The 15,104-nt window shown below is 35.6% G+C and overlaps 1 protein-coding gene across 2 annotated transcripts in view; it reads left to right on the top strand.

Moving 5' to 3' along the window:
• CCSER1 (coiled-coil serine rich protein 1) overlaps positions 1 to 5,813 on the top strand; it is a 643,608-nt gene extending 637,795 nt beyond the window's left edge. For both annotated transcript variants that reach the window (XM_009634846.1, XM_009634847.1), the window contains one exon: positions 5,328 to 5,813. In XM_009634846.1, coding sequence (XP_009633141.1) covers positions 5,328 to 5,813 — 486 coding nt within the window. The remainder of the gene's footprint in view (positions 1 to 5,327) is intronic.
• The last annotated feature ends 9,291 nt before the right edge of the window (positions 5,814 to 15,104 follow it).

Consider the following 15,104-nt stretch of genomic DNA (forward strand, 5'->3'; position numbering starts at 1 on the left):
AGACGGGCTCCCTGGAGCGCTGCCAAGCAGCAGTTTACAGCAGCCCTGCAGCTGCTCTAGGCTAGGCTGGAACACCACTGGCCTGAAGCCACCTTCAGCTTTGGACAAGGACTCAGCCTTCAAATTGGCATTGCATTGGGATTGTGGCTTTGCTTGCTCACGTCTAATGCGCGTAGAATGCAGTTGGTACCTAAAAGTCCACCACAGAAAATTTTGCGTGAAACATTTAGAGGAAGACAAGGAGAAATAGGTTAAAAATAAAACTTAAAGTTTGTTCAAAGTATTTTTGGTGGTGGTGCTGCATGCGTAGTTTTTGCTTTTGTGCATTTCAATCTGGAATATTTTTCTTATTCTGACCAGATCATGAGCATCCTAAATAACTGTAAAATGGGCCATCAAGAAAACTCAGTTGGACTACATTCTTTCAAGCTAAACTATCTGAATTCAGGAAATGAACAACAACATACAGTTACTTTCAATTTTGTATGTTGTGATTTTTATAAAAATGTTTGAATGATAGCAAATATAGCTTGCATGAAATTCAAAGCAGCACTGGACTTTTTATTGACAATATCTTTGGGGGAGAATAATGTTGGGGGAGGGGAGAGGATTTCTTTTTGATTTTGACTCCCATCTGATCACTGTGCTCTCTTTTCCTGATTAGAAGCTATTCTTCAGTAATTTGTCATAGATAACAATGATAGTATTACTTTTTGGCAATGTTTCATATTAAAATTGCTGTTCGTTTCATGTCTAACTATGCATGTGATAGAATGAGTCTGTCTTTCCTTGTTAAGCACCTGTGTCTTATTGCTGGAGACAGGGTCAAGTCAATGCCTTAGAATGCTGATGCCATATTCTGAATTTCTATTGATGTTTTAAAATCTAGGTAAATTAGCTCCTAATTTGTCACCACCTGGTATTGATTTAATTATTCAATAGAAGGGGAATTTCAGCAAACTGCAAGCTTCACAAAACTAAGACCTTCCCTCACCACATATATATTATTAAATATTTATTGATACATACACACACAATCTCCCCGCAAATTGACCAACAACCAGAAGCAAATATTTTTAGACCTACAAATCCAGCATGTATTTTCTAAAATGAAAATATTTCATGTGAAATATAACCTTGATAAGGAAGAGGAAAAAACACCACAGTGCCAGATATTCAAAACAGAGTATTTCATCAAGATCGAGTTAAAAAGGCAATATAAAAAAATCATGTAATCATGCCTTGTACCTTTTACTGGTACCGAGTTTCAATGATATGCCTTGCTTTGAGCATGTTTCTGCATGTCTCATTTTCAAAACCAATTGATTCTTCTGTATTTACTTTAAAACCTACCAAGTTTTTTTTTTTTTATTCTCTTCCAAGAGACAAAAGTAACTGCTAATCTTTTCTTAAGACTATAAGACAACCTGTATCCAAGAGCTCTGGCAATGGTCATGCTTCTCACTGGAAGTGGCCTTTGTAGCCAAGGCTACAAATGTCTGCAGCAACATGTTTCAAGTCCAATTGTTCACATGTCACGCTGCTTATGACAGAGTAATCTCACTGGATGAAGACAAGAACAAGGATAGCTGTTGATTAAACAGAGACATTATATGCTTTCACTTGCATTTCAATAGCAGCTGTAAGAAGAGAAAGCGTTCTTAATTCCTAGACTTTTTACTGAGCAGTGTATACCACCATGAAAAGCTCTGAGGTGTTTTTATTAAAACAAGTATATACAGATCAGAGTGCAGTATCAGTATCTATTTTTGTGAGCATGGGGGGGAGGTTATGATTCATCTTAAATATATTATAATGTTTTCCATTAGTTTCACTTCAATTCTCAGACAAAAAGTTGAGGCAAATAATCAAACTATAAACACATAGAAGAAAACAAGATGAACAAGAGCCAACACGGATTACAAATCAAATCAATTGCCAAACCAATCTAATTTCATTCAACAATATAGTAACAGGCCTTCTGGCTAGAAGAAAAGCTGTAAATGTCAGATTTCTTGCTTTTAGTAAGGCTTTTGATACTGTTTTATAAACATACTATGCGGACTAAATGAAACAAATATAGAGTAACTTGGGAAACTGTCCTTGGAAATTACTTACCAGTGGCCCAATGTTAAAACAGGAGGCTATAGTAAGTAGGGTTTTATAGTGTTCAATACCATTCATTTACTACCTGGATGATGGACTAAGGAGTATTCTTATTAAATTTACAATTTACATGAAGCTGGGCAGGATGAAAAACATGTTAATGGATAAAACTGGAATTCAGAATGATCTTGATACATTAGAGGAAAAATCAGAGGAAAAATTATGATATTCAAGAGAGGCGAGTGAGGTTTTATGCCTATGTGACAATAATCAGCTGAACAACTTAGTAATAATGTTGTAGAAAAAAATCTTGGAACTATTGTGGACAAACAGATGAACATTAATGAACAATTTCATACTGTTTCAAAATAAAATTACTAATCTTATACTGGAGTGAATTGAAGCAGGTTAAGAAGTTCTTCATAGCGTTAATAGCGCTGCTTCTGCTTCATAGTGGTAGGGGTTTACCTTAAGTACTGTACTCTAGGGGCCATCTACTTCAAGAAAAAATGTGGAATTACTGAAGAGAATCTATAGAGAAGACAAGTGTGAATGACTCAGAGTCTAGAAGATGAGTCCGATGAGAAAAGATCAATGTGATATTTTTTATTCTAGAGCAGAGAAGATTAAGGGGTAGCTTGACATCATTCTTCAAAGACATAAACAGGTATTCAAAGATCAAACAGCAATTCTTCCTTCATTTCCATGGTAGAGAGAGACAGAAGGAATAGACTTGCAGCCAGAAAGATTCAGTTTAGACATTAGGAAGACCTTTCCTAAAAGTGAAGGTAATGTAGTGAAAAAGGTTTGCTGAGGAGGCTGTACAGATTACATTGATGAAGGTCCTTAAGATCTGGTTGAAAAAAGAAATGTCAGGAACAACACAGGGATAAGCTGATGCTAACCAGAAGTGTAGAATAGAGTAGATGTCCCATCATGAAGTTCCTGTCAGTTGTATGATATCAGTCTTCAGGTTGTCGAAGGGCACAGGGTGACATATGGTAACTCCAGAAGCTTTCGCTTCCAACAAATGCAGGGATTTTTGGCAGGGCATTGAATTTGACGCTCTTGTCCCAGTAGAAAGATTTTATTTACTGGCATAGAAATAAATAAATAAAGTGTTTGAACTTACAGACAGGTCTCCCTAACAGTGATTCCCTAGGAACTAAATTGAATTTCATCTCAACATCTATGTGCTGTATGCATAAAGACTTAATTGATGTTTTCCAAAAGTGTTCTACTCCCATTTATGAGTCTGGGTGCAATCAGCACTGAATTAAGTGGGAAAATGTTACTCCAGTACTACTAATTTTTGAAAATACCATCTCTAATGCCTAAAATGCACTGCGACACTTGCATCCAAACCTGCATATGAATCTACATAAAACATGACCGTTAGTCTGCCTGCACTAAAAAAGGATATAAGCTGTGAACATTGACTGTATTGTTCTTCTGTGTTGCTTTAAATAGAAATGCATGCGAAGTGATACAGATTGTCCTGAAACAATACACACAAGTTTCCTATAGAATCATGGAAACATTCTGAAATATTTTTAGCAAAGTACTGTTGTAAGGCTTGGGAGTATTTTTGATTTTCTCAGCTTTGTTCTGCAACGTCAGAGCCCATATATCAATGTAAATGCCAAGAAGCTGCTACTGCGTCCTTTTAGAGTTCTGTTGCAGAAAATCTATAAGGAGTAAAATTGGGCTTTTGTTGCAAATGAATGTCAGAACTGGGTGCTTTAACCAGTACCTGGGAAAGTGTGACACGGCAAATGTGTATTCCAAAATAACTTTTAAAATAAAGTACAATTGATGCTACTATTAGAACCCTTCTTCACATAACTGAAGCTTCGTTACCATAGCCTGACTAGTTAAAAAAAAAATAAATTCAGAGGTGCACTAATTGCAGTGTAAGTAAAAGATTTCCTTGCAACATCGTATGGTTATGTATCTGGAGAAGTTAATGAAACACACGTACACACACACACCCCCCTTTTTTTTTTTGCACACACAATATTAGATGAGAAAGGACAGTAGAGTTTAAGTAGGTTACATCAACAACTTTTGCAGCTCACGTACAGCTTTCAGGTATTTAATTCTTATTGGGCCAATTGGTGTCATGTATGTTGTAACAATATATAAAGAGATTAAGCTTTCTTACAAAGCCATATAGGCTCAAAGCTCAAGTTCCTCTAGGGACCAGACTTCTGAACATATTCATAGCTTGGCTAGCTGCCATTTCTCAGCCACAAGCACATCTCCTTGTGAGCGGAGTTCCTGGGCATCACCTCTAGAAGCTACCTAGTACAGTCAGTCAGTCAGTCATGGAACAGGCAGAATCCTGCTCTGACTCTATTAGCATTTTCCCCTCAACACTTTACTCTCAGTGTATAAAGTAAAATATATTTTTTAAATGTGTGAGAGAAGGTCCCACAGCCCCATCATCTCCTCCCCAGCCAGGTGTTCTGTGGAGGACAAAATGAAGCATCACACTAAGTGCACACTGTAAATCTGCAATGGTCTGGCTTGCCATGTACACATAAATTCCCCTTATTTAAATAAATACAAATACATGCATGCGCACACAGCATCAAAAGTTGCTAATGTGCTGGAATCCTTCTTACATTGTATTTTTTCCAGGCAGCTGAAATAAAATTATTGCTCTGCTCTGGCAGAGCATTTGGCATGTATTTAACTGTAAGTATACAACAAAACACCTAGATTCAAGGGACAATGAAAATTGAGCATGTTCTGAGCTTAACTGAGGCACAACGGTATTCACAAAAGATGTTCTTTACATTTTGTAAGTATTTGAGAGTATTAAGGGTTGAACTCTATGCAATCAAAATTCCTGTTGTTTCATCATGTGAAATGCTTTTGAAAATCTGTTTACAATTAATGGAACCTTTTCATCCATTTATTATGTTCTGAAAAAAAACCTCTTCCTTTGATTTAACACTATTTTTTTTAAAGAAAATTCCCAAATCATTACCTATAATAAGCATTTTTCAATATTAGTTCTGTTGAATATGAATGAACAATACTTTTATTTTATGCGAGCACTGCTTTGGGAGTTTTACCAGCATTTGAGATTCATCTTTCATTTTAATCTGCCAGCCCCATGTGTGTACCTCTGTAGTGAGGAGTGTTTTATATACTCTGTGCCATTTTCCTACTATGTTCTATACCTAATACATTTTTTTGTTTTGTTTCCCCAGGCTACATATCCAAACAAAATGGTGAACCAAAATCTCAGCACAAGGGACAGAAAGTCAGCACATACTCCCACCGAGGACCCTTTTAGATACTCAACAGGCAACCAAGCAACGACCTACGAAAGCAAGAGCTGTCAGCTGTCTAATTTGTGTCTGAGCAACCTCCTAAAAGAGAAGGAGATTGTGGAAGTCATCAAGCATACTAGAGGCACATATGAAACCCTTGCTTCAGAGGTCTCCCAGAATGGTTTGGCCACCATGGCACCAAGTACAGCAAAGCCAGCATCCAAGGCAGACAGCTACCCAATGTTCTCAGGAGCTCCAAAAGACCAAACTGCTGTACCTCGGCAGCATACCACTTTCACAGGGAGACTCGGACAGCCTCCAAGGGGACCCATCTCTTTACACATGTACAGCAGAAAAAATGTTTTCCTCCACCACAATTTACACACAGCAGAGCTACAGACTTTAGGTCAACAAGATGGGTAACAAGGTGCTTGTAGTCTTGTCATGGAAGGAGAGTTGATTAAAGAGGAACATAAGCTCGCCTAGACCTCAGTCTTCAGTTTTCATCTGCTGCTACTTTCACCTGAGAAAGATAAAGTAAAAAAGTAACATTGTTTGTAGGTTCCATACTTTCCCACCTGGGACTGTGGCAAAAGGATGAACTAGGTTGTTAAATAACTAGATTGATTTGTCATGCAAAAGTCACCATGGGTATAATAAATGGGACCATTTGGCTGGCATTGCTAGTCCAATATTGGCTAAATATATATTTTTTATTTTTTTCCCCCCTCTATAAGCCGCTATCATTCCCTGAAGTTCTAGAAGCTGATCTTAAATAATACTGTGTATGTTTTATAATGTTACTGTTAAAGTAGATGTGAGGAATGAATAGATAAGTAATTAGTAAACCCTCTTGAATTTCATAGAGACTAGGGAAATAAGGAGTCAGAAATCTTTGAGGACCGTCTTTTTACACTTCTTTTTTTTTAACACAATGAAATTTGCTCACTTGTAGAGGTGTGTTACTGCTTCCTGCTGTATGTAGGAAGCCTCCTGCCACAAGCAGAGGAACTCTACCAGCAAGGTTCAGAGAGGCTCACCAGGTATTTCAATCAGTAGCTGAGTCCCAAACTCAGGATGTCAGCTTTGTTCCTCAGCCTTCCCTTCCCTCTCCCCATCTTTATTTAACTGTATTTGTTCAAGTGATTTTGTTCTATAAGGACATGTCAAGTTGTGGTGATGTTTGTGCTTTACAGGCACTGGATCACTCACGGCACAAGGTGACATTCTATGCTGTGTAATGCATCATATAATTGCATTTCACTTTCCAAACCAAAAATGGGAGAACAACTGAAGTAAAAGAAATTGTCTTATTACCCAGTCCAAATTACCTGTTTAAGTCGTAATTTCTGCAGACTGTATCATCTGCACTTAACGACCTGGTTTATGCCAACTCAGCGGGTTTGCTAGTCTTGACATATTACACACAAGTGAGATGATGTAACGCTACCTGACGTGCAGCATGCTGGTCTCATGGGAATATGAAATCATCTGATCACACCGCAGAACCTGGAGGCTTGTCAGTAACAAGAGATCCTGTTTTCCCCTTTCAGAGGGCTTGAAAACAGGCATCTCAGTCAAGTTACTCTAAACATGTGGCATATACTAAACATTCATTTACAGCCTTTCTGATGGAGGGTAATCTGTTTGAATGATAATGGGACATATAATTAGTAGTTTATAAATAATCTGGCACATTTAAGTACGATGGTGGCAGATCTGAGACAAGTCACCTCTCTCTTTAACTGGTGATTAATAACAAAAGCCAAGGGTGCAGCACAATCTCACACAAAGAAACAAACCAGTGTGACTTAACTGAAGTAGCGTTTAGCTTCTGTAGCCACTAAAAATGCTGTAACTTCTAAAAGGTAAGTCACACAGGGCATGTCGAATGAAATAATGATACAAATTTTACCTGGTGTTAAATATATCTGCTTAACTACTTAATATTTGGATAAATACAAGGATTGGTTATATTAAGAAAAAATTAGACTGTGAGCTGGGCACATATTCTGCAAAGCCATTTCAGCAGCCTGAACTTTCAGGATTCTATTTATTGAGGATTTTAATTTGGTTAGGGCAAGTTTTATGACATTATCTGACGTTGAAAAGAGCAGGTTTTGTCTAACTATTCTGTAGTAATAATTTTGGGTATCCAGAGCTGGATACGTAAGAATCAAGACAAACATTTGCCAAACTTCTTTGTGTTCTTGTGTGCATTGCTACTGCCAAAACAGAATGTGCAAAAATTGCAAACGCAGCTTGACCGAACTAACTATGGGTATTCAGGAGTCCCAGTCCTGCATTGAAACTCATAGTTTAAAGTCTACCAAAAAAGTTAAAAATAGTAGTAACAGAATTTCACTACTCAGAATAATGTTTTCATCTGAGCATTCTCTTAAGGTTATGGTAGATTGCAAAGCTGGTTCTTACTAACAGTGCATTGCAGTCTTGCTCATCTCAAGAGTTGATGTATGCAATTATATTTCAGTTCTGTAAATAAATTAACATACACTGGAATCAAGGAATATTTTTTCCAGGATACAAATGTACTATATAAAAAACAAAAACCCTCTTCAATTTTAACTGTATTTTAACATTTTAACAATGTACTGTATCTATAGCTGGTTTTTTTTCCTGGAGAAAATGGGCTTTTGGATTACACTTTATTAAAAAAAAAATCCACCTATACATTTCAAAAAGAACATTTTAAATGCTACTATTTTCTTGGAGAATCTTTTATAAAGCTGAAACTTTAAAAAACTGGAGAAAACAGTTCAACTAAAGTGAGGGATATTTTTCAAATGTCATCTTGAAGCTGTTTTGTATCAGTATTTTCAGCATTATTATGTTATTTGTAATACCAAGTGTAAATCTCACCCAGAGCAGGGTATTAGCCACATGTACAGTACAGCAGTAACTGTAAAACAGAGGTCCTTTACTTGATCCTCTTGTATATATAGTAAATCATAAAGCAACAGCATGTGGACATTCTTTCAGTAAATTGATTCCTTTGTACTAAAAATCTCTAGTTTTTTAAGAGTACCATGTATAAAATGATTTATACATTTCTCCAAGGCTGTACATATCCAAAGACATGACACCGGGGGGAAAAGGCACTTATTATTTTTTCCATGGATGTACCTTTTTTCCTTTTTTTATATGTTCTGTACAACAAAGCATAACTGTAAAATTTCTACTGAAAATTGCTTCTTGTTACTTCCATATCTCTTGGTGTGATAGAGGGCATTTTAAGGAGGAGGAAATCCCCAAAGAAAAGCTGTTTCCATTTGAAGCAGTGTCCCATTTTTTTTAAACAATCACTTGGCAAAAGAAACATTAGATCTGTGCCCTAAATATTTTTAGTAATTTAATAGAGCCACACCTGAAATGGTGTATCATCTTTAGACTTATCCTTACTTCCCTTACTGTTCTTGTAATTAGTTTTCAGAGTAGTGGAAAGGGTTTTTTTGGTACACATTGTGCACGTGAATGAAGTCCAAGCTGTGTGCTTGTACATGTTGGAGACAGAAGTCTTACTACAAACCTCTCCTATATTTAGGCTATTTAGCAGCATCCAAAAGCATCCTGCAACATAAATTTCTGCCACCTTTTAAAGACAGGCTGACCCTCTATACATAAAATGAAACAACTGGAATAGATTCCTTTTTTTTTTAATCCAGACCCTTACATTTAACTTTACTGCTTTTCATTCCAAAATACACACATCCACATAAATGAAGGGCTTTCCTTACATGTCTTTTTTTTCTGGAGATTTTGAAAGAGAGTATATGCAGACTAAGATGTTCACATGAGGTTTGGATCAGCATTTGAAAGCTTATCCTATGATATTCATATTTGTCCTACAAGTTCATTGCAGCTGCTGCCTAAAAATCAGTACTTTTTCCCTTTTCTAAAAGCCAGTTTGGAAGTAGTCATGTGCTGATTCACTTTATACTGTTAAATACACAGTATACTCTGCAAACTAACAAAAATAGGCTATTTACAAACCAGTACTGTAGTTTATATGACATAACTGCTATGCGATGTCTCCACTGGTTCGATTGGTACAACATTGCCTTCAATTAAACTATAGTGAGTTAAGTCACCTGACGACTGGGATTGTGGCCTTTAATCGAACTAGTCTCAGTTTGTGCATAGGAGATCCCTGAATTCAGAAATCTTTCCTAGTTTACAAAAAGACAAGATTTGACCTAGCAAACGTGCCAGTTCACAATGTTTGTGACTGTACTTTTTTTCCCCTTTAATGTTTGAAAACAAAAAACCCCGTCAAAACTCTTTGTACATCTACACAGGTCATAAACGAAGTCCAGTAGCGTAGCAGTGACCTCTAACAAAACTTTGAAATAAATATCTGGAGCAAATAATCCAGAGGAGTCTTCTTAGCGATGTTTGTGGTTCGAAAGCATAAGTTCTGTATTTGAATGCATTAATGAAATATGTCCTGTGGCCCCTTTTCTGCCACTCTTGCTACTAATGATTTTTTTCTGGAGGAGAATTTGGTGTTTGAAGCTTGTTCCAGATGAAGTAGGCAGAACAGAGTGAGAAAGTACATTGGAAGTAATGGTGGTGGTCTTCTCCCAGCTTGGAGAAACACACAGCATCATTTCCAGGATGTATTTTAGTCTTCTCCAATCAGAAAATTGTCAGAGATCCCTCAGGAGAAGAATGTACTCAAATCACGCAGGCCGTGACTGCGTTTAAATGGGGTTTACTCTAACATGTCCTACGTAAGGCATTTCTAAGAACATTTGGAAATTTCAGCAGCTGCAGAACGTATCTTGCTGATAGTTATTTTTTTAAAAAATAAAAATGCCATGTGCTCTTTTTAACCTGGTAAACACTGTCTGTTTGGATCTTGCTTCCTCACTGATGATCTGTCTAGCGTGTGAGAGTGCATCCACTGCGGTGCATAGGATACTAACTCCTTATAGTATAAAAGACACTGGATATCTGTCTACCCAAAAAGACTCTAAAACTTACTTAAGCACCTGTATAAACAAATCCATTGCCTGATTTGAGCCTGCTTGTATCACATTTAAAAAAGCCCTAATAGGGTAGTTTTTAAATGTATATGGATATCAGCAGTAGTAGTAGAATTTTAATTTATTTTTATTTTTCATTATGTCAATGCACTTTATATGAGGGATTAATATGAACTACAGATTGGTTTACATTCTTTTTCTTAGCTAAACTTGATTTCAGCAGGGTTCAGAATCCTCTGCTTAACGGTAAGCATGTGAACAATCTCATCAAAGTAAAACAATCAAATCCCACTTCTTTGAAAAGGTAACAAAAAAATAATATTTTTTCTAAGATTAACAATTTCATTCATATTCATTGTTTGAAAGGTATGATGCATAAAAAGTATTTTTACTTATAGCTACATATAAATACTCTTCAAACCCCCCAGATGAGTAGAAAATATAAGAAACAGCCTTCCTACTCAAGTCCCTTGTCCAGCTATACCATCAGGCTTTGTTTTCCAAATCATTAACTTTTTAAAAAAAAATCTATTTCTTTGCCATGATTAAGAGTGAAAAAAAAAAAAAGTTTTTGTACATACTCTACAGATTGTGTGTAGGGATGATCAATATTACAAGGAGAATGTAAGCAATCAAAGTCCTTAAGCAGCGATGCATCTGATGTTGTTTAAGCAAGAGGATCAGCAGTATATAAAAATCCGTGTAAGTGGAAAACAGATGCTTGTAGCTGGGAAAAATGTAATGGAAGGGTAAAGGGTGACAGATTGATAGCTTTTTCTGTTCCAGGGGTGGTGGGGCACAGCCACCTTCTGTGAAATAAACATAAGTAATATTTACAGAAGAAACCTCTTGGAAGAACAAGAAATGACACAAAATGATCATGTAACACCACGAAGTATGGATAAGGGCACTTCGATATTTTGATCAAACAGCATCTGAGGGAATTTACATCTTTTTATTACCAGGGCGCTATCTTTATCTGAAGGGTGAGTGTAAGCAGACCACCACAGTCGCATTGTAACGCAGAAAAAATTCAGACAAGAGAAAGATTGTATCCCCAAAGCCTTGCACTTTGTGTAGTCATTCCTATCTCTCTGGAGTAGGTTTGTATACCTGTATTTCATGCAGCCGTGGTAATGCCCTTACACGAGGTATCGGCATGCTCTAAACAAGAAGGAAACATCAGAGAGAGTCATGACCCATGCCCGACATCGAGGGCTGCATCAGTTAATAGGGTCACAGGTTTGGTTTTACTTTCCAATGAAGGACCACAGTTCTTGTGAAAAAACTTTTCAACAGATATCCCCACAAACAGTTTGGCCTATGTGAAATTCAAACTGATTTGGGGAGAATTAAAATTAGGCCAACTCTGAGTATTTTTGAAAAGTGTACATGTTCTTTAATACTGCCAATGGCTATTAGAGAGCTTTAGGAACTTTTTTAAAAGGAAGTTTTCTGCTTTATGTATTAAAATTGGACATTATATCTGATCATTTTCTCATTGTGCACTTGTTTATAAGTATCTTGCTCTTCAGGATGGTATTTTTTTTTAAACAACTACCGACCACTATAAAAATTGAAGGATAGTAAGACATTGATTTTTGTATTATATGCTGCTAATCATCCATTTAATTTCAATAACAGTACCCTGCAAAGCTAATTGTTATATACTATTGAAAACAATTTTTTAAATTTAATTGGTGATATCATACAGATGACTTGAATTACAGATTTAAAAGATTAACAAAGATAAGAAAAGGAGGAAAATATTCCCTTGAAGATTAAGAATAAATAGTGCACTGTTGAAGAGTATTGAAAAGAGCACGGTTCTACATGAGGCAATGGAAAGCTTTTTCAGTGAACATACTCTAGTCCAGGATTTCACTTTGATGATTGTGATAGGAACTTAAATTTTAAAAGGAAGAAATGAGAATTTTTTTTTTCTAAAAGATAACACACTTACAAAAGGAATCTTAAAAATCAAGTTGGAGCAGAATTTACAATAACGAATATATTTGCCCCAAGGTACCTAACTTCCAGTTATATTCTCTAAAGAAAGCTGTAAAATATATCTAAGGTCTGATTGGACAAGTTCACTGGTGATTTTAGTGGTTTTACCCTAAAAAGCCATAAATTAGTTAAATTCTTATGCTTATTTTACAGGCAAATATTATTTAATATTTTAAAATGTTGAAGGTACAACCCTAACCTTTGTTTTTAACATCTCACAGTACACCATATCCTCTGATTTTTTTTCTTTTCTATTCTTTTTTTAATTGTTTTGAGGTTTTGTAACTTGTGTGCAATAAGAACCTGATTGTTTCAAATTCAGTCTTTGTGCACTGATTGAAAAAAAATACATAGCATTTGGGTACAAACACTGTTGTGTCTGAAGAATATCAAGCAGCATTCTCTTGGTTTTTTTGATCAGATTACTGGACATATGATTTCTGAGTGTTACTTTGAAGAGTTATGGCAGTTCATAAAACAGTACTATGGGATTCTATTGGTGTTATGTAATGGGCATTTCTTTGTTCCTATTTCCAGTTGACATCATTTTTACTTTTATGTTTGACGGAAAAATTAAATCTTATTTTTGAATATTTATACAGATTTTTAATTTTAGACCTTACTGTAGAGGTGCACGTTCAGATATTTCCATATTTTAAGTGAACATAAAGGGCTCTTACAGTTTTTCTTTCATTTCTGCCAAAAGAGAATTGGTTAATAAAAATCCTATGTTATTCTATGATGAGCCTCTGTTGTTTTTCTGGTTGAAATGTCTTACATTTCTTTGATTTTTCTTCATAATTTCATTGTTGAAATACATGTTGCACTTTAATAAACACAAATACTTCTATGACTTAATGCTCTTAGCAGTCTGACACCATCAAAACACTTATCTTATTTTTTCCCTAGGTTTTTTAATCTCTTGATGAGAACTGTCAATTGAAGCTAGTTGATACTGTGCTGATAGTTAAGTACAAATACTTCTTCAGAACTTTTTACACAATCAAAAGGGTATATATAAAAATTCTACTGTGTTGCAGGAAAAAATATCCATTCTGCCTTCGTATTTTGCAAATTCCTTATTACTCTTTTTCCTGAATATCAAAGTAATTTTGCATCCACAACATTTCTCAGTTCCCTACTCCACTTCCCACTTGTTCTTAGTGTGAAAATAGTAATTTCCATAATTAAAATTAGGCCTAATTTTTTTTTCCTTCTCTTCAGCTTCTTGTTCTGTTATACTCTTTTGTTTATATTGTGTATGTTTGTGTATTGTCCATGACAGTGTTTCAAGTAAGGATGTTATAAAATGCTCCTCCACTTTGCTTCATTTTCCCTGTGGCGTATCTCAGTGAGTGTCTTAACCTTCAATCAGTGTCTTAACCAAAATCATTAATATTGCTTAGATTCAAATATAGAAGAAATGAGCAAATTATCACATTTTAAGGCTATAAAATATTTGTCATCACTAACAGTGCTCTATTAATGAAAGAAGTATGAAGACTAAAGTGATTGCTGATCCTGTCATAACCAATAGCCTGGTGTCCAGCAAACTTCTACTTCAGCTTATTCCTGCCTGTTAATAATTCCTATGATGGGCTGCATTCTTTGTCCAGCAGGTTTATTTGGGTTTGTTTGGGGTGTTTGGTTTTTTTTTTTCATCACTAGCAGTATACGGTTTTCAGTCTCAACTTTGAAAGCCTCAGCTTGGCCTCCAATTCTGCATCTAGAAATGGCTGTAGCTCATTTCACAGTACTTATATATCTACTACACTGTCAGTAATACTTGTGAAAATATATGTCCTGCTCTAAGCTGTTTCTTACTGTTACTATACACTGTTCAATAGCTGCTCCATTTCAGTGGTGTACATAGTAATTCTTTCTAGCATTTGGGTGCCTTGCAGGAATATGAAGCTTAATAGGTTATTTTAGTTTTAAAAAATATATATATCTATCTCTTCCAAGGAAAAATAAAACTGAAATACATTATTATTATTACATCAGTAGAAGAATAATTTTTATTCTATGACAGTGTTATGCCAGTCCATATCTATACAGAACACTGATATTTTTCTGTGAATTTAAATTACTGTATTATCAGCTTTCTACTCAGTGAAGCTAAAGGAATGTCAAATTAGATGCAAGTGCAGGGAAGAGGAAGTTTCTCTGAAATTTGCACAAGCTATACAAAGTGTTTGGGAGGTAAGGAAGCTTCCCCGTGTGAAAACACTTCTATGAATCTTGACTGTGTCCAAAATGACGGACAGCTTAGTCTTTGTATGGTGGTAGTCTGTGAAGCGCCTGAGAATTTTTTCATGGTTATATGTTAAATATTTTTCCTTACTTCCCTGTAAATTGTTCTCATCTGCTATGAAACAACAAGACAGGAATTGATCCCCTATCACATAAATACCTCAAAAGCTACTGGTTACTCAGAGTGAAACAATATTCAGCAGACAGCAAAGTAATTCCTCAGTTGTTTGGTATGTATTATTATTTATAATGGTTTATGTTGTAATAACTCTAAAAGAACCCCACATATAAGAGAATGAGTTAAGTCTTAACTCATGGTTTCAGATTGAAAAAATGCTAATATAAGATTAAAGAAAATTGATCTCAAAGATTTTTCAAGTGTTGGAAAAGCAGCATAGTTCCTTGAGTTCACCTCTTTTAATGACAAATGTGAAATACTTTAGCT

Source organism: Egretta garzetta, unplaced genomic scaffold (genome assembly GCF_000687185.1).
Source record: "Egretta garzetta isolate BGI_Z169 unplaced genomic scaffold, ASM68718v1 scaffold32, whole genome shotgun sequence".
NCBI lineage: Eukaryota > Metazoa > Chordata > Aves > Pelecaniformes > Ardeidae > Egretta > Egretta garzetta.